The sequence below is a fragment of the Delphinus delphis genome, chromosome 6 (assembly GCF_949987515.2).
Source record: "Delphinus delphis chromosome 6, mDelDel1.2, whole genome shotgun sequence".
In the NCBI taxonomy this organism is placed as follows: domain Eukaryota; kingdom Metazoa; phylum Chordata; class Mammalia; order Artiodactyla; family Delphinidae; genus Delphinus; species Delphinus delphis.
Genome location: NC_082688.1, coordinates 86,093,921 through 86,114,460, shown reverse-complemented (window position 1 = coordinate 86,114,460; position 20,540 = coordinate 86,093,921). Strand labels below are relative to the sequence as shown.

Here is a 20,540-nt window from a genome sequence, read left to right as displayed (position 1 = left end):
TATAACAGCCTGTAATGGCGGTGTATGAACACTAGATGGCGCACATTCAATGTTAGAACTCGAAATGCCAGCGCAGAACAGGGTGGAAGAGAGTCTATGGAGATAGGCATCATTCTTTCTTCAGCTTGGTCTAGAAAACTTAAGAGAAAACGCATATCCTTTTTTATGTTTTTCTAGTTGAGGGGGTATGAAAAAATGTTTCCCAAAGCTAGTCATATCAAGCTCAATGTGACTCAGAGAAATTCCCTATAGAGCCAATTCACTAACCTTTGGATGCTACTGTAAAATATCTTAGAACCCAAATGGCATCTTCCTCTGGCTTAATGTCATGCTTTGAGCTCTGGCCAAAAAGATATGGAATCTGGGTCAGGCCCACTGAAGCCCCACTCAGGCCACAGTAGGTCGGCTTCTGCAGATTTATACAATCAAACCTGTCATAAAAATACTCGTGGAATAAATTAGATTGCTTTCATCATTCAAGATGATGGTACCTTTATTCTTTTTTCGTCTGAAGTAATTTAAGCTGCTAAATTCATAGGGCACTAAGATGTAATATTATTCAGTCTGGCATGGTAGTGGCCACTGCTTTCCTCAATAATAATTCTAAATTATGCACTCATTTCCTAATAAGCAGGAATGAAAAGATAGCCGGCCCAGATTCGACCTTGAGGCACTTTTAAGTCATGTGAGGCGGTCAGACACACAGGGCACATTATGTAAAACTAGCAACACAGGTAGGCTCTGTGTCTTCATTACAGCATGCCGGTAGAAGGTATATATATATATATATATATATATATATATATATATATTTTTTTTTTTTTTTTTTTTTTTTTTTGTCGTACGCGGACCTCTCACTGTTGTGGCCTCTCCCGTTGCGGAGCACAGGCTCCGGACGCGCAGGCTCAGCAGCCATGGCTCACGGGCCCAGCCGCTCCGCGGCATGTGGGAACTTCCCGGACCGGGGCACGAACCCGTGTCCCCTGCTTTGGCAGGCAGACTCTCAACCACTGCGCCACCAGGGAAACCCTAGAAGGTATATTTTAATGTTCCATGATACTTAATGACTCTTTTTTCTGTATGATATGGGTTTATTGTTGAAAATGTGGAACGTACAGAGTATAAAGAAGAAATAAAGATTGTACATAATCCCCTTGCCCCAAGAGAACTACTGTTTGTATTTGTATGTAGGGCTTTTGCTATGAACTGGTTCTTGTTTTTTTCTAACTCACAGGAATGTACCCATTTTCTAGACACCAGCAGTTCTAGACAATTCATTTGCCTGATAAGAGCAAGTCATTATTGATGAAATGCTTCTGATAGTTTACTTTCTCATGGTCCTTTCCTTACAGCCTGCAGCTGCCTGCCACCCTGCCATATTCAGAGTTGTTGATGAAATGTTCAGGTCAGTATTGTGCTGTTTCTGCTAGTAAATTGGTCTAAATATGTTCAGCTTCCAAATGCGAATAAAAAACTCTGTGGTAGTCTCTGGCTGTACCACGGGGGAATTAGTTTCTGCTTCCATCCCCTCCTGCTGAGCTTTTTGGTAAAACCCAAATGTCAATGTATATTTAAAAGCCAATGCCTAAAAATTAAGATAACTATCTTTTTTTAACCTTTTAAAATTCTAATAATAATGGTAGAAAAGCAAAATTACATGAGATTTACATCATTCAATATTCATGTAGAATTTTTCTCAACTCAAAATAAAGCGTAGTAGTGTTCTCCCTTCACCACATGAGGGCTGACCAATCTTTTTAAAGGATTTGAAAGCTAAGGAAAACCAAGAATAATAAATAAATGATGCCATTCTTAACAGAGCTCTTCTGAAAGGCAGAATCAACTATGCATGTTATCTTACAGCACACTAATTTTTATTCTGCAAATACCAGAACTTCTTGGTAAAGGCATTGGATTTACAATGATGAAAGATGAGGAGACCCCTGGACATTAGGTTGGGTTATGGCTGCCAGTTAGTGGGGGGCCGGACTTGCCCACCCAGGGAGGGTTTCCAGCCTCTTTCCTGGGTGCTGGTACAGCCAGGGTATCTACTCTCTTTATCCCATCCCCCTCACACTCAGCAAACAGAGGCCCCATGGCAGACAGCAGACACTGGGGAAAAGAATTTTTACAATAGCAAGTAATCCAGCACTTGGGTTGGTCTTGAAACATACCAACTTTAAGCTAAATGAGTATAGAAATAAGTCAGAATGCTGTTTTTAGTTTAAAGCTAGCAAAGTTTCAGTTGATTTTTTTGTTATTGTTTAAACAAACATAAAGAAAGGTTAGTTGTGTGAAAATGCATAGAAAACAAACCAGGAATATGCAGATTCTTCCACCACTTTGCTAGGTGGATTTGACCGAGCCATTTTAACCCCGGGGCACCTCTTTCTCCACTTGCAAAAGCAAAAGTTCTGTGAATGTTGCATTTCTGGGCGTACAGTGCGCAAATATTTGTAAAGAGCATTCCAGGCCCATGTGGAAGGGATATGAAGTGCTTAATAATTTAAAAAACAAGAAAGGGAGCTCTGCATGTTTGCAATTTTAAAGAAAATTTTTAGAAAAGGGATTTCACGCAAGGACTGAAAACTGATGAGTTGAGATACTGTTGAAGCTTATGGCACAAAAAAATGTTTCCATTTTTCCCTTTTACATGTTCAGGTTCACGTGTTTGCCAGGTTAATCACTGAATGTGTTGTGATCTGGCTTTGCATTGCTCAGGTACGCACTCCTGGAAACTGATGGAGCCCTAGAAGTACTGGCCACTATCCAAGTGTTTACACGATGCTTTGTAGAAGCTCTGGAAAAAGAAAACAAGCAGGTTCGTTATATTGCAGATATTATTCATTCCCCCAAAGAAAAAGAAGCTGTTAAGAGTATTTGATTAATCACCAGAAGGGAGCACATTATTTTCAGTGATTTTGATAGACTGTTTTGTTCAAGAAGAAAGCTTCCAAATGAAAAACCCAGCAAAGGTAAAACCATTTTAATTGAAAGTAAATCAAGATGGTTCCTGTCTGTCCTGTGTCCTGGTACCCAAAAGCATTTATCTACTGCTGCGCAGAGAACTGTGCCATGCCAGCACGTGCCACCCCAGAGGGTGAACTTTCTGGGCCCTGTGTTGTATGCTGTTTGTCAAGCAGGACCCTGCCCCTCCCAGGCTAGAGAGAGGTATTCTGGAGTCTATATGGCATGTGCTAAGAAGGAAATGCCACTTATTACAAAGCAATACTGGACATTCTTAATTATTAGTTTCCATTCATATCAGAGACCTAAATGTGAATTGGGTTCCAGGGGAGAAAGGAGATAGAGTGACAAGGAAATATTTGAATAATTGTAGATGAGGAGCTAGGAATGGCCATGATCAAGAGGTGTCAGTTGGACTCAGTAAGCAAGAAGCTGGATCTAGGGATCTGCAGGAGGACTTGCACTGGGGGGCCGTCAGCAGAGGCAGCTGATCGATTAGAGTGACCTTTGTAACAGGAACCTTTTCTACCAGAGCGCTTTTGTCTTTGGGCATTCTAACTGGCCTGTACTTCTGATGGCCGCAGACCTAATGTCTGTGTAGTGCTTTGCCTGTTCAAGTGCCCAAGTCCACTGCAGTTCCCTGTGAGATATGTCATGGTCCCTTGGCGTGCTTGCTGCAGTCTGACTTAGGAGAGCACTGCTGTGATGCTTGGTTGTACTAAACTCCCATACACTCCAACGCCAAGAAACCGCTCAGGTTTTAGCAGAGGTTTCTGTTTTTTAAGGCAATGATAAATATTTACGATGCTTTCTTCCCATCTTTTCTTTCCCAAGGGAAGTTAGCTAGACTGTAGCAAACAGCATTATCAATGGTATCCAGCCTGGAATTCGGGAGGAGAGCTCTGCTGAAAGGCACTGGCTGGCCCTCACACTTACTTTGAGGCATAACTATAAATATCTTTTATCTTCCCTGAATATTCTTAGTATTTCCAATTAGGAACTGACCTCTAGAAAACCTGTGCCTTTGACTCCTGGAACAGACCTAGGTTACGGCGGAGGGCATCGGTGAAAGAAGTATTGCTCTGTACCGTTAGCCTGAGTCTGTTTTCCTTACCAGCTTTTCCCCTGAGTTGCAGGGTTGGCCTTGGCACTTTAGATTTGGACTGGTTGAACTGTTCTTACAGTCACTTTTAATTTAAAATAGTACCCTGCCCAGGCTACATGTGTCTGCTGGTGTGAGGGGCACAGATTGGGTTCTGGTGGAAGGCAGGGCAGGGATCCAAAAAGAAACAGGAATTCAGTGCCCTCGCCTTGGGTTCAGGATACAAGAGCAATAACCTCTTAACTTTGCAAATGCCTTCATCCACATTTGTTATGTCATTTCTTTTCCTGGGGCTGTTCCTGATTGCCTGCCTTTCTAGTCGATGCCATTCTCATCATCAGTCCCCTGCCTTCCTTAGTGCCCCTTTGTAGATTAATCATAATCCCTGATGCATGACATCCTTTGTCCTACTTGGTCCATGCATGGCCCTCTTTTCTTTCGGTGTTTTATCCATCCATCCACGTATTCATTCTTAATAAATGAGTATCTACCAGCCTGACATCCAACAAGACCTGGCCCACTATAGCAACTTTCAGGTATCCACATGCTCCTCCTCTATCCTGTCACTTTGACTTTCTCCCCTCAGATAGCTGCTGTTTTGATTTTATGTTTATCATTCCTTTGCTTTTTCTGAAAATAGTTTGATCACATGATTGCTAAACCGTGTTTTCTTTACTTGTGACTGTTTTTGCACTTTATAAAACAAACAACAGATAAGAGTAGCACACCGTATGTAGCCTTTTGAGCCTTGTTCTTTCCAGCATCGTGCTACCAGGATTGCTCTGTGCTGTGCGTGGTCGTGGTCCTGGTGGGGATTGCTGTGTAGAGCTCTGTTGGGAAAGTGTACCACAATGTAGCTATCTTCCTGGTGGTGGGCTTTTGGATTATTTCCAGGTTTTGGTTTCTTTCATAAACAGTGTTGCTCTGAACATCCTGGGGCATATATGTAGGACTGGAAGTGCTGGTTATTAGGAGTGCTTTGGCAGATACTGCCAAATTGTTTTCATACATGCTTGTGCCAATTTACATTCCCCCCAGCGGTTTGGTTATTTTTTAGAATGATATCTTTTTTTTTTTTACTTTTTTTTTTTTTTGATGCGGACCATTTTTAAAGTCTTTCATTGAATTTTTACAATATTGCTTCTGTTTTATGTTTTGGTTTTTTGACCACGAGGCATGTGGCATCTTAGCTCCCCGAACAGGGATCGAAACCGGCACCCCCTGCATTGGAAGGCGAAGTCTTAACCACCGGACCGCCAGGGAAGTCCCTCCCCCCAGCAGTTTATGAGAAATCCCATTAATCCACATTCTTTCCCATTGTCAGAAATGTTTATCTGCAGTGCTCCTCATTCTCTTTTCATCCTTTCCTCTCACCCTTGTTTTAGTTGGAGAGCACAGTGCAGCTCCATCAATGTGCCCAGTCGGACTAGTAGGCAAAAACTTAAGGCTGTCATGACAAGCCTCTTTTCTGAGCTTGCATAACAAATGGCTCCAGTACAAACAGCAAATCAGTTCAGGTTCTGGTGCCAGTAGTACAGAGTTTAATAATGTACTAGACTAAATCTCCCACAGATAAAAACTATAAACTCTGGGGAAAATATTTTTTTAAACTATTTGAAGGTACTGGAGAGCAACCCAAAAAGCAGATTAAAACTGGCGGGGATTCAACCCTTGAAAAAGGAAACCACATTGGGTAATCTTCTAACTTTTCCATGAGGGCTCTCATGTAAGGGGTAGAAGGGGGGTTGAGTGGGTGGAGGGGTGAGGGGGTGGCCAGAGCTCAAGGCACAATCTGATTGACTTGAGGTGTCAAAAGACAGAGCTGTGGGCTGCCAGAGGAACAAAAAATAGATGGGGCAAAAGAAACGAATATAAAAAGATAAACCCAAATATATCTACAAGTACATTAATTAAAAAAACTAAGTGAAAATCAACTAAATACACTAGTAAAAAACAAAGATGGGACTTCGCTGGTGGCACAGTTGTTAAGAATCCACCTGCCAATGCAGGGGACACAGGTTCAAGCCCTGGTCCAGGAAGATCCCACATACCATGGAACAGCTAAGCCCGTGCACCACAACTGCTGAGCTGCGTTCTAGAGCCCGTGAGCCACAACTACTGAGCCTCCATGCCACAACTACTAAAGCCCGTGCGCCTAGAGTCGTGTTCTGCAGCAAGAGAAGCCACTGCAGTGGGAAGCCCGCGCACCACAAGAGTAGCCCCCACTCACTGCAACTAGAGAAAGCCTGTGCACAGCAACAAAGACCCAGTGCAGCCAAAAATAAATTAATTAATTAATAAATAAACAAGTAAGCAAATATGTCAGACTGGATGAAAAACCAAGACCCACTATATGTTGTTTTCAAGAGACCAGTTCTAATTATAAAGACACAGATAGGTTAAAAGGAAGGAAAGGGATACGTAATGTAAACAATAAGCACAAGAAAGCTGGTATCACTCTACTAGCAGCAGATGCATTAGGTTTCAAGATAAGGAGTATGACCAGACAAAAAGAGGTACATTTTATAATTATGCAATAGTTCATCAGGAGAAATGCCAATTACAAATAGATATATGCCTAATAACCGAGTTCTGAAATACACAAAGCAAAAACTGACAGAAGTAAAAAGAGAAATAGACAAATCCACAGTCACACATAAAACACTTGGAAGTGAATTTTTTAAAAGGTGTATCAGTTTTCCTGGAACTTCCCTGGTGGCACAGTGGTTAAGAATCCGCCTGCCAATGCAGGGGACACGGGTTCGATCCCTGGTCCGGGAAGATCCCACATGCCATGGAGCAACTAAGCCCGTGTGCCACAACTACTGAGCCTGTGTTCTAGAGCCCACAAGCCACAACTACTGAGCCCGTGTGCCACAACTACTGAAGCCTGCACACTTAGAGCCCGTGCTCTGCAACAAGAGAAGCCACCGCAATGAGAAGCCCGTGCACCGAAACAGAGTAGCCCCCACTCACCGCAACTAGAGAAAGCCCGCACACAGCAATGAAGACCCAGTGCAGCCAAAAATAAATTTATTTTTTAAAAAAAAAAAAGGTGTATAAGACCTCTACTTGGAAAACTATAAAACATTGGTGAGACAAACTAAAGAAAACTTAAACATATAAAGAGAGAAACTATATTTATGAATTGTTGAGATGCCTCGTTCAATGTAATCCTAGTTAAAATCCCAACATGGTTTTCAAAACAGAAACTGACAGGCTGATTCTAAAACTTATATGAAAATGCAGAAGACCTACAGTAGCTAGAACAATTTTGAATAAACAAAAGAAAAAAAAATTCAGACTCCCATATTCTTATGGGAAGCAGAGGGGCAATGGTCCATCTTCTGCAACTGCTTCAAGGCTGAGTAGGGGCCTGTCAGGAAGTAAAAATCTCTGGATGCCTGATCTAGGGGCCCCAGGGGTAGGACAGCTCCTTGTTTTAAGTTGGTATGTGCTGGAATCCTCGCATAGCCATCATTTTGATGTGGAACTGTTGTAACGGTTTCCATAGCCTTTCCATGAATCTCCTTGATGATGAAGCACTTTTTGTAACAGCATCAGAGTACAAAAATATCTGTAAATGACAAAAGACTTAAAAGGCATGGTTAAACATCTGATTATATTTAGTTCAACATACGAAATAATCCTCATTAAATATTTCTCTTTGAGATACCTCAGGGGCCCTCTAAGGTATCCCAAAGTTAGCTGGAAATCAAAAGAACTTTAATTAAAATTTGATATTTTAGGAAGTTTGTCAAAAAGTTTTAAAACACTTGGTCAAATAAGATCATAGGTCACTGTGAGACAATACTTATTCCTTAACCAAAGTGACAATAAAAGATTTCAAAGGCAAAAAAACCCCCAAAAAACAGAGGATTCAAACTACCTGATTTCAAGACTTGAAGCTATAGTAATCAAGACCAAGACAGTGAGGTATTGGCAAAAGGATAGATCAGTGGAAGAGAATAGTGTCTAGAAATAGATCCATACATATATTAATATGTAGTCAACTGATTTTTGACAGAGATGCCAGGAAAATCAATGGGGAAAGGAAAGTTTTCAACAAACAGCACTGAAACAAGTGGATATCCAGGTAGGAGAAAATGAACCTCTACCTCACAAACACAAAAATTAATTTGAGATGGATCATAGACTTCAAAATAAATGCTAAAGCCATAAAGCTCCTAGAAGAAAATGAAAAGAATAGCATTTTTGACATTGGGATAATCTGAGATTTCTTAGAAGGAATGCAGAAAAGCACTAGCAATATGAGAAAAATGGATAAATTAGACTTTATCAGAATTTAAAACTTCTGGTGTTTGTAGACATCCTTAAGAAGATGAAAAAGCAATCCACCAGCAGGTAAAAAATATTCTCAATATATATATCTGACAGGGGACTTATATCCAGAATATATAAAGATCTCTTACAACTCAAGAACATAAGAGACAACTCAGTTTTAAAAATGGACAAAAGACTTGAATACACACTACAAAAAATATGTATAAGTTGGCAGTAAACATATCAGGAAAATGAATAGTAAAGTCATAATAAGGTAATATTTCACACCCACTAATATTGCTAAAATTAATAAGATTGACAATACCAAAAGTTGACAAGTATGTGGAGCAACTGAAATTGTCATAAATTGTGATGGGAGTGTGAAGTGGTACAACCACTTTGAAAAATTACATGGCAGTTTCTTAGAAAGTTAAACAAGCATCTACTCTATGACCTACTAATTCCATTCCTATGGTATTTACCCAAGAGAAATGATAGCACATATCCACAAAAAGACATAAATGTGAATGTTAACTGCAGCTTTATTCATAACAGCCCCAAACTGGAAACAACCCAAGTGCCCATCAATGGGAGAATAAATAAACAGATTATAGTATATTCATACAATGACTACTTCAGAGCAATTTTTTAAAAAATGAACTCCGCATACACAATAGCATGGATGAGTTGCAAAAGAACATGTTGAGCCAAAGAAGCCAGACACACAAAAATACATCCTCTTATGATTCTATTTGTGTGAAATTCAAGAACATACAAAACTACTCTCTCTTGTTGAAATAAAATATTGGTTGCCGGGATGGGGTGGAGGGATTGACTATAACAGCCACAAGGGAACTTTCTGGGGTGATTGAAATGTTCTGTGTCTTGGGCTTCCCTGGTGGCACAGTGATCGGGAGTCCGCCTGCCGATGCAGGGGACACGGGTTCGTGCCCCGGTCCAGGAAGATCCCACATGCCGCGGAGCAGCTGGGCCCGTGAGCCGTAGCCGCTGAGCCTGCGCGTCCGGAGCCTGTGCTCTGCAACGGGAGAGGCCACAACAGTGAGAGGCCCACGTACCGCAAAAAAATAAAAAAAAATAAATGTTCTGTGTCTTGATTGGAGTGATGGTCACATTGGATTTACACATTTACCAAAAGTCATTAAATTGTACACTTAAAGCCCTTGTACTTCACTGCTTATAGATTTTACCTCAACTTTTTACAAAAGTTCTTCAAAACTTCTGTGCCTTCTGAGGGCATAGCTAGGATAGCGCTTCGGCCCTCAAAGTATCGTGAGCACCATTGTTGTTTTATGCTGTTTTGATTATTAAAAAACCATCTCACAACTGCCTTGGAAACTCTCACTTAAATAGAAGATTTATATATATAATTGAGTTCATGTGAGGTGAAGAACTGATATAAAGACATCAAGAGTATAACTTTATTTTTCTTAAGTCCTAGAAGGTGACTTTAAAAAGGTTTAATTTTTTTGGAACATATTTACAAGATTATTAGGAGACTTTTTTTTTTTTTTTTTGATAAGCATGCAAGGAAACATTCTGACCACATAAAGTAGAGGGTCTTTTTGGGGCAGAGGATGCAAGATTTTGTATTTTCTTAATACCCTTTCCAATGCTAATGTTCAAATGGTTTTGAATTTTTGATTCTATTGTAGCTGAAGTTTGCATTCAAGACCTACTTTCCTTATGCTTCTCCGTCTCTTGTCATGGTGCTACTCCAACACCCGAAAGGTACGTGAAGGTTGATTCTGCCCATATTAAAATAACTTCTGGGAATACACTGATTAAATTATAACTGTTTCCTCCCAGTTCCTTATCTGTAAAGGGAATTGGTCATTGCTTACATCCTTTAAGCTCTCAGGGTCTCACATTCTGTGGATTTTGATGTGAGAATTTGCTTGACTTCCCAGTTACAATCATTTACTAAAAGAAAGAAAAAAGAACAAAATGGCCTCTAATTGGGTTTTGATAGTCTGTTCTGGATAACACAAGGCCTCTGCTCGTGCCAGCCAGATCTACCTGGATGCCAGGAACAGGCTAATAAGACTTGGCTGATTCGGAATAAAACAGTATTGTTTATTTGTATTTCATTCTTTCTACTCTGTGCCCCCTGTTGCAAAAGAAAAGATAAAATGATGAATGAAACCAAGGAAGTTTAGTGGAAATTTCTCCTAACCAAGCCAAGGGAAGCCTTTTGAAAGAATTCAGTAAGTGTATTAGACCACAGCCCTCTCTGATTTCATTTGCCAGCCTTCCAGAGGCCATATCCAGTTGGGGAAGTGATGATTCTGCCCTGATTCCACTGATGTTGATCTGTTAACATGCCTGTGAGCTCCTGTTTAGGAAACATTTCAGAAATAGAGAATATAGACATCCTTCCCATCTAAAGCCTGAAATCTGAAGCAGAGGCAACACTGACACAAGACAGACTCTGTGCTGTAGAAAACGGCATTCATCTGACCATGGAAGGAAAGAGGAGAGAAAAGAGTAAAAGAATCCGTAATATTTCCTTTTTATGCCATTTTTTTCCCTGGCTTTTTCCTGAGACTTGAGTAAGTAAATTCATTTGAGGAAAGTATGATTCGAGGTTTCAGAGCATTTTACAAAATCAAAGTTCCTCTTCCTTGTTCTAAAAGATTAGGTTCTCACCTAGAGTGACCCATTTGATGCTGTCCTCTGAGATGCTAGAGGTGGAGGTGGTGACAGGCCTGGTGGGATCTCTAGTCAGCTGTTTTGTGGAACTTAACCTGTGGGGACACAATGGGAAAACTTTAATAACAAGACAGAAAAGTCAGTAATTCACTTTCCAGGGCCACGTCTCACAGCCTAAATCAGATGAGCAAAGCCTAAGGTCAGCCTGTGTGAGCAGCTGAATGAGCTCCAGAAAAAGTATTGGGGTTGTTATTTTTTAATTTGGAAATCTATAAACAAAAGACTACCTCTGCTAGTTCCTAGAACAGTTTTCTGCATGTTACATTTGGAAAAATAATGTTACATTCACAAATTGAAGTGTTTTTTAACAGTAGAATCTTCTATTCATCAGAAATTGATCTTATGCCCACTGTAAAGTCTTGTAGGCATTAAACATGGGTCACTTATGAGCCCTGACTATCCAGGAGCTACAAGTAAAGAAGACATAAAATACATATCTAAACAACTAATAAAAAGAAGAAAACAAAAGTGCCTTCAAAGCCTGCAAATCAGGAGTTATGGGAGTTCAGAAGAGGGAGAGAGATAATTTATGATTCTTTAACATTTGTAGGGTAGTAGTGGTTATTGTATCACTTACATTATCTTTCTCGTGTATTTAATTATAGAACCTATCACTGCATGGAAATGTGGTAGCCTTTTTCAGATGTTGTTTAGAACTACAGATACATACATGGTCAGAAGTGTTTAAGACCATGGGAAAATTGTGAAACCAGAAAAACTAACTAAAGAAAAGACATTTGTCTGTATGATACCCATGTATTTTTTTCTGACCTTTGTTTTTTTAAAAAAAACTATACACCTGGGCTTCTCTGGTGGCGAAATGGTTGAGAGTCCGCCTGCCGATGTAGGGGACACGGGTTCGTGCCCCAGTCCGGGAAGATCCCACATGCCGTGGAGCGGCTGGGCCCGTGAGCCATGGCCGCTGGGCCTGCGCGTCCGGAGCCTGTGCTCCGCAACGGGAGCGGCCACAACAGTGAGAGGCCCGCATACCGCAAAAAAAAAAACAAAACTATATACCTGAAATCTTATTCTAAATTCATCACAATCGTAGAAAAACAGTTGGGCAGCCCATTCCTAATTCCTTGTTGATTATTTTATTATAATCTCCATGTATGTTGAAATCACAGATTACTAGTGATATGGAGGAGGGGGTAGGTGAGTAGAAAAGAAAAAACCCTGGGGCATCTTCCACATAGCCTTTGTAAACCCTACGGTGGGCTGCCTGTGCAGTCTCTCTGTCCACTCCCATGTACCCAAGTAAAAGAGCCTTTGAGTTTAGCTCTGTGTAACACTGACAGGTCTTTCTTCCCAGGCCAGGGACATAGATTCTGGATGGGATCAGCATGAGAGCGGTGGTACGGATTCTGTGGACCAGGAAAATTAAGGCCTTTCCTCCAAATGGCCTCTTCTGGTCTTAGCTGTCGATGATTTCTAGTAGGTTTGACTTTTCTTCAGCTCCTCTCTGATGGCTCTCTCCACCCACAGATATCCCACAGGGACTTTGGCACCAGGCACTGAAACATATCTCTGAAATGCTCAAAGAAGTAGTTGAAGACCAAACTCATGGGTAAGCAAACACTGATGACTCGTAGGTCTGTTTCACACGCGTTTGCTCTGGATCCTTATCTTCCCATGAGCAGGCCTGACAGGGGAAGGCATTACAAGCATACCTCAGAGATATTGCAGGCTTCGTTCCAGACCACAGCAATAAAGTGAGTCACACGACTTATTTGGTTTCCCAGTGCTTATAGAAGTTATGTTTACACTATCCTGCAGTCTATTTAGTGTTCAATAGCACTATGTCTAAAAAAAACAATGCACATACCTTAATTTAAAAATACTTTATTACTAAAAATTGCTAACCATTGTCCGAGCCTTCAGTGAGTCATAATCATTTTGCTGGTAGAGGATCTTGCCTCAACGTTGATGCTGCTGACTGATCATGGTGGTGGTTGCTATGTATGGGGTGGCTTTGGAAGTTTCTTAAAATAAGACAATATGAAGTTTATCACATCAGTTGACTCTTCCTTTCACAAACGATTTCTCTGTAGCATGCAATGCTGTTTGATAGCATTTTACCCACAGCAGAACTACTTTCAAAATTGGAGTCATTCCTTTCAAACCCTGTCACTGCTTTATCAACTAAGTTTATGTAATACTCTAAACCCTGTGTTGTCACTTCAACAGTCTCATGGCAGCTTCACCAGGAGTAGGTTTCGTCTCAAGAAACTACTTTCTTTGTTCATCCATAAGAAGCAACTCCTCGTCCATTAAAATTTTATCATGAGATTGCAGCAATTCAGTCACATCTTCAGGCTCCACTTCTAACTCTAGTTCTCTTGCTGTTTCTGCCGCATCTGCAGTTACTTCCTCCACTGAAGTCTTGAACCCCTCAAAGTCGTCCATGAGGATTGGAATCAACTTCTTCCAAACTCCTGTTAATGTTGATATTTTGACCTCTTCCCATGAGTCACAAATGTGCTTAATGGCATCTAGAATGGTGACTCCTTTCCAGAAGATTTTCAGTTTACTTTGCCCAGATCCCTCAGAGGAATGTATTTCTTAAATAGTAAGAGTTGAAAGTCGAAATGACTCTTTGATTCATGGGCTGCAGAATGGCTGTTGTGTTAGCAGGCATGAAAACAACATTAATCTCACTGTACATCTCCATCAGAGCTCTTGGGTGAACAGGTGCATTGTCAATGAGCAGTAATATTTTGAAAGGAATTTTTTTTTCTGAGCAGTAGATCTCAGCGGTGGGCATAAAATATTCAGTAAAACATATTGTAAACAGATGTGCTGTCATCCAGCCTTTGTTGTTCTATTAATAGAGCACAGGCACAGTAGATGTTTTAAAGGGCCCTAAGATTTTCAGAATGGTAAATAAGAATTGACTTCAACCTAAAGTCACCAACTACATTTGTCCCTAACAAGAGAGTTGGTCTGTCCTTTGAAGCTTTGAAGCCAGGCATTGACTTCTCCTCTCCAGCTATGAAAGTCCTAGATGCCATCTTCTTCCAATATAAAGCTATTTCGTCTACATTGAAAATCTGTTGTTTAATGTAGCCACCTTCATTAATTATCTTGCTAGATCTTCCAGATAACTTGCTGCAGCTTCTACACCAGCACTTGCTGCTTCACCTTTCACTTTTACATATGGAGATGGTTTCTTTCCTTAAACCTCATGAGCCAACCTGTGCTAGCTTCAGACTTTTCTTCTGTAGCTTCCTTACCTCTCTCAGCCCTCACAGAATTGAAGAGAGTTAGGGCCTTGATCTGGATTAGGCTTTGGCTTAAGAGAATGTTGTGGCTTATTTGATCTTCTATCCAGACCACTACAACTTTCTTCGTATCAGCAATGACTGTTTTGCTTTCTTATCATTCATGTGTTCACTGTAGTAGCACTTTTAATTCCCTTCAAGAATATTTCCTTTGCATTCACACCTTGGCTAATTGTTTGGCGCAAGAAGCTTAGCTTTCAGCGCATCTCAGCTTTAGACATGCCTCCCTCACCAAGCTTTATAATTTCTAGCTTCTGATTTAAAGTAAGAGACGTGCCACTCTTCCTTTCACTTGAACAGTTAGAGGCCATTGTAGGGTTACTAACTGGCCTAATTTCAATATTGTTGTGTCTCCTACGGAGGCCCAAGGAGAAGGAGAGAAAACGGACAATTGGTAGGGCAGTCAGAACACACACATTTATCGATTAAGTTCATCATCGTATATTGGCACAGTTCATGGCACCCCAGAACAATTACAATAGTAACAAGGAACGTCACTGATCACAGATCACCATGACAAATATAATGGAAAAGTTTGAAATATTGTGAGAATCACCAAATTGTACACAGACAGGAAGCGAGCAAATGCTGTTGGAAAAATGAAGCCAATAGACTTGCTCGACGCAGGGTTGCCACGACCTTCAGTCTGTGAAAAAACACAATTACCTGTGAAGTGCAGTAGAATGAGGTATGGCTGTATTGGTCTGTTTCCATCCCCAAACAGGTAAGCACACTGCTGAGTAAGAAGTGGAGGAAGCACTTTGAGCAGCTCAGAATAAATAGGCTGCATGTGTAAATACCTGGCATAGCAACTGTTCTGAGTAATGGCTAGTGTTAGGCTTTGAAATGTACAAGCATAACAATAAAAATAATAGACCTTAGGAAGAAAGCAGTGCTCACATGCTGCAACCCCTGGCCTGCAGAAGGAGAAGGGCACCTCTCTGGGCCCTTCTCTACCTCTCTAGGGAAGGAAATTCTAAACTTCTCTTGCACAGTAGGATGAAATGTTTCTTTTCCTCCTCCTTGTAATAAATATTTGTCTAAAATTAGAAAATCCATTCTAACATAAAGTAATTTCTAACATTATGATATTAGGTACCCTCTTATATGTGTTATTTCCCTAGAAGCATTCACATTTAGGCTTTGCTAAGTTCTTTGTAACATAGTACCCTTCGACTTCCTCTTAACTTCTTTGCTTTTAGAGTATACATATCTTATTCATTGTCTATACTAGCCTACTGATACTGTCTTTATTTGTTGCCACTTTTCCTTCTTGAAATTCTCTATAATCTCATTACTGAGCCATCACGTATTATGGCTGGTGCTCTTCTGTTCATCATCACTGATGCAGGTTTGGGTGCCAGTTTCTCACTTACACAGCCTCCCTCCCCGACCCTGCCCCCAAACTCTTACCAGCAGAGGAGACAGACAGAACTGTCAGCCAAGTGGGGATCAGAGGATTGGCCATATTAATGACCTGCCATACCCTGGCAGCCCCATACACACCCCTTCTGGCTGTCTCTGTTGAAGAGCAGGGCCTAGACCCCAAACATCTTAGGGCTCCTGCCTAACCCAGATCTGCCTCAACTAGGCTTCAGGGCCACCCGCGGGGAGGGCTCTGTGAGCAGCCTTAGGCACCTTCTCAGCCAGCCCCATGGGACTGCATTGCACACTCGGCTGCTAGAGGAAGAGAGGCAGAATGACCAGGCCTTGAGCCGTGATCCAGGAGGGATGCCCATGTGGGGGCAGCGAGCATGGGGGAGCCCTTGCTCAGCTCACTCGTCCGTGAGGCCTGCAGGAAGGAGACCCTGTGGAGCTGGTTCCTTGCTTCTGAGACATAACCCAGCCCACTGCTCATGTGGCCCCTGGAGCATCAGCTCTCCCTGTTGTGGGGACAAGGGAGTAAGACTGGTGCTCCTCCTTCTTCCTTTTCTGTCATTGTTTTGCAAGTTAGATTTCAGAACATTTAATCACTTGTTTTCGGGGAGGACTTGAATAGGAGGAGAGCAGTGACTAGGAGAGGTGGGAACGGCGCTGGCTTGGGGATTCCACGGGCCAAGCGGGGGACCACGCACCCAGATCCAGCAAAGACGGAGCGCTGCAGAGGGGCTCAGAGCTTTCCTGTTCTAGGAGCTTCCCCAGTTCAGAAGGAAAGTTCTGCTCTATGCTAATCTCAGGCCAGTCCTGCTCCATTTCTCCCAGGGGAGATGTTAAACTGCTAGGACTGTCACTATGCAAAATTAGTGGGTCCTTACCTTAAGCAGAGTCTACCCTTTATTGCAACTCCCGGTTCCCTGTGTGACAAAAGGATAGCTTCACAAAAGCTTTAACTTTTCAGCATTGATGTATACTTGATGCCAGGAAAGAGTATAATATACAGCTCATTAAAAATTCATAATTGCCAAAATACTGACCAGAATCTTTTGTCTTGTGAGAAAAGGAATAGCACGTGTTTCGGCCTGTGTCCCTTCTCTGGTCTCCGTCTGGACCCCAGGGAGCCCCCTCGTTTCTTGCTTGGGGCTACCTGGGCGGCTGCCTGGTGGCTGAGGGGCCCCACTCTCCACAGCAGCCCGGCTGTGCAGGCCACGCAGAAGGCAGAGCCGTGGGCCTGCAGGTTCTCATCTTGCGTCGTTCTTGATGATCATGGGCCAAAACCTTCCTTTCTCGAAGGCCTGTTTGCACTCAGTGTCCCTGCATGACCTTGATTTAAAGATTTAAATGTCTGAGGTCCTCAGGGCACATGAGGTTTTGAGAGGCATGCCATTGAAAGTCCTGTGACAGGTTCAGGGCGGCATTGTGAGCTCTTTTTCTGAGGCTAACTCGTATTCCTTGCAAGTTGTACTTCAGTGGATAAGAACAATTGAAGCCAACCATTCACAAACACAAGTTGCTTTAAGAACCTAAAGGAAAAAGCAATCAAGTTGCCCGGCTGCCATGTGTTCTGGTTCTGTTCCAGGTCCTACGGAGGCCCCTTTGAGAGCTGGTTTTTGTTCGTTCACTTTGGAGGATGGGCTGACATGGCGGCTGAGCAGTTACTGACGTCGGAGGCTGAGGCTGAAGCTCCAGAGGCCCTGCTGTGGCTCCTGGCTTTCAGCTGCGGTCCAGGAGCTGGGCATCAGCAGAGAGCACAGACCATGGTGGGTGGCCAGGCCTATGGTGTGCGGCCTCAGGATCAGTCTCTCAGGGGCTGGAAGGGGCCCTGCAGTGGGTGTGGCTTTCACTGACCCCCAGGCACCTCAGCAGGTACATGCAGACATCCGCCTGGACGAGTGAGTGGGAGCTGGGCCTGGGGTCGAGGTGTTTTCCTGCCCTCAGGAGTGGACTGGAGGCCAGGCGCTGCCTGCTGTCCTGGGAGGCACCCAGGAGATGAGGTGCAGCCCTTCCATCCCTGGGTCATCTTATCTCTTCTTGGTCACTGCCACTCTGTCATGCTTCACGGGCGTGCCTGGCCCTGGGGCCGCTCCCTCCAGGGGATGCCATGCAGGGTCTGACCCCTCTTCTGAGGAGCATCGTCCTCTTTCTGATCAGTGGCCTGGCACTGTCTGCTTCCGTCTTGACTTAACTCCTTTCTTGGATCAGTCAATAGATCCTCACAGAACCGGCTTTGTTTAGAACTCTTAGAAAAGTAATCACATGATATTAACCACTTAGTTTCTGAAAAAGGACTTGGTCATTTCCTAAATAACAGAGCAGCAAAGTACAGGAGTGGCTAGCTGTCTGTGGCAGAGACAGTTGTTATTTTGTGTGGAATATAATATTAACAGGAGCAATGTTTTGATTAAAGGCATTTGCACCTTCCTTACAAACATTTATTTGCTGGTTTTTAAAAGTTCAACTGCCAGCGCTTTTTGCTGATTTTAATAATTAAAGGGAGCAGGTTTCTTTATGTAGAGAGCAGTGCTCCTATTTGCTTGATGTTTTCTGTTTGAACAAAACAGAGACTAGTTCAGATATGGCTGTATATTTTACTTGTTTAAAAGCATGTTATATGGCAGGAGAAAGAAAAGAGTTGGAATTTTAAAAAGTTGAAATTTGGTGATGATTTTGGATCAAAAATAGAACATTTTTTTTTAGAAATTAACATGTATCTCAGAATTGCTATCTGATTAAAAAGAAAGCCTATTTTTCCCTTTTAAAATATCACATTAAACTAATTGAAGAGAATTCTAATTTTTCAGTATCTTAATTTTAATAATTTAAATGTATGAAGCACTAATGATTTCTGAAGCCTTTTTATATACTTTATATTTGATTCTGTATAAGCTAACTTGGTAGGTTATATGTTAAATTCCAAATCTATCATAGAAGCTGACAGATTACTTTTGAAGTGTAGAGAAATAAATTGTCCAATAAGGTTTATTTTCTAGAGAGTTCTGCATTGGCCTATCTTTCTACTAGTTAAGTTGGTCCTTTTTTTTTTTTTTTTTTTTTTAAATAAAACTTATGCCTAGTTCTTACTCAGGGGGTGCTTTGCAGCCTGGATAAAAACAGATTAGCTCACTCAGTAGTTTAGTGCCAGTACGTGTGTTTCCTTCCTCTTCCTTCTCGGTGCTCAACCTGAGGCACCAGTTTGTGTGGCATCCCGGGGAGCAAATGGGGCCCAGTTTTCCTAGTTTAACTAGTAGTGCATACTTCTCGCTCTCCTGACCTTTGATGGTCTGTTGGATGACTTGACAAACTGTGAACTGTCTTTGAAAGCATGATTATTGTAAGATTTGACTGAGCTTGACAATATCTGTGCCTTTGCCTTGAAAGGCATAATTAAATCACGGTACCGGACTGTACGCAGCAGCGTTCTGTGACTGGAACCGTCACCTCTGCTGGGCATCCTTGAGGTGCAGGATTGGGAGGGGGTGGGGCAAAGAGCAGCCGTTCCTGCCTGAGACGTGTACAGCCGGCTCAGAGACCGCTCCACTCTGCAAACCATGTTCTCTGCCAGCCAGTGTTCATCTCCTCTTGCTGACGTTGAATTAAATCATGATAAAAAACGACTATGTTTGTATACTCTTAAGAATTAGGTGAGGGTTCACACTCTTTAACCCTGTCATTCTACTTCTAGGAATTATCCTAAGGAAGTAGTTAGAGAGCCATAGAAAGATTTATGTACGAGATCATTGCAGCATTGCTTGTAACTGCAATAACTGAAAATGGCCTATATTTCAACAGTAAGGATATCGGCTAAATAAATTGTGGTGTATTACAACCACAGAATAGCATTCTACCATGAAAAATCATGTTATCAAAGCAAATGTGCTATCGATAATGGTAAATTGCTTAGAGTGAACTGTGAAAACTAGAATACCTCATGTATAGTGAGTGCTGTGTTCACAATGCATAGAGAAAAGATGATAAGGATGTAAACCTCACTTTCAACGAGTCTCTTTGGATAGTGGAGTTATAGTCACTTTGATTCTTTTTCTTTTTACTTTTTTAAATGTTTTACAGTGAGCATATATAAATTTTCATAATGCAGGATAAAAATTAATACTTAGAAAAGAAAGCTTATATTTTTCTCTTGAAAAGATTTTTAGAAAGCATTAAAGTTTTGGGCATGTGAGGAAGGTATTTGAAGGGAAAGACGGCCTGGAGTGAAAGAGTAAGGAAGAAGACAAACCTCAGGGAATATTGGACAAGAGGAGAAAATCAAATGCCAGTCAGGAAGAAAATGGATATGGAGGCATTGCTTCCTAAGCCCTGACATTTTTGCAGACCTGCCTAGACGCAGGACAGCCGTGGGCCCCCGTAGACGCTGTCAGACGAGGGCAGGGTGGTCCCGGGCAAGAGAAGAGGGGGTGAGGGGCACCGCCCTCCTGCATGGAAGGGCCCTGGGGTGCAGTTTCTCACGGTCTTGCCTTGTGATTGGAGTCGCTCACACAGCACTGCTAGTGTACTGGAGCTTATGACAGATTTCATTGAATGAAGCCCTAACTTCCAGGGAAAAAAACGACTCACACAAAATCCATAAAATCGGTCATGGGAATTTTCAGAGTAGGCCTAAGTATTCTTCTGAAAATGAGGGAACATAGCTCTTCATGAGTTCCATGTGGCATTTTGGATCTACAGCTTTCAGTTTTTACGGTTTTCCAAGTCACAACTTGATGTACCATTCTTAGAGCAAACAGAAATCTCAGCATGAAATAAATATTTTTTATGCAAAAACAACCCACAGACCTATA

At 41.9% G+C, this 20,540-nt stretch overlaps 1 protein-coding gene across 1 annotated transcript in view; it reads left to right on the top strand.

The window, feature by feature from the left end:
* Positions 1–20,540, top strand: part of FANCC (FA complementation group C) — a 262,205-nt gene that overhangs the window by 233,648 nt on the left and 8,017 nt on the right. The window contains exons 10-14 of the mRNA XM_060015002.1: positions 1,353–1,405; positions 2,722–2,821; positions 10,027–10,102; positions 12,569–12,650; positions 17,321–17,501. Of these exons, the coding sequence (XP_059870985.1) occupies positions 1,353–1,405; positions 2,722–2,821; positions 10,027–10,102; positions 12,569–12,650; positions 17,321–17,501 (492 nt within the window). The remainder of the gene's footprint in view (positions 1–1,352; positions 1,406–2,721; positions 2,822–10,026; positions 10,103–12,568; positions 12,651–17,320; positions 17,502–20,540) is intronic.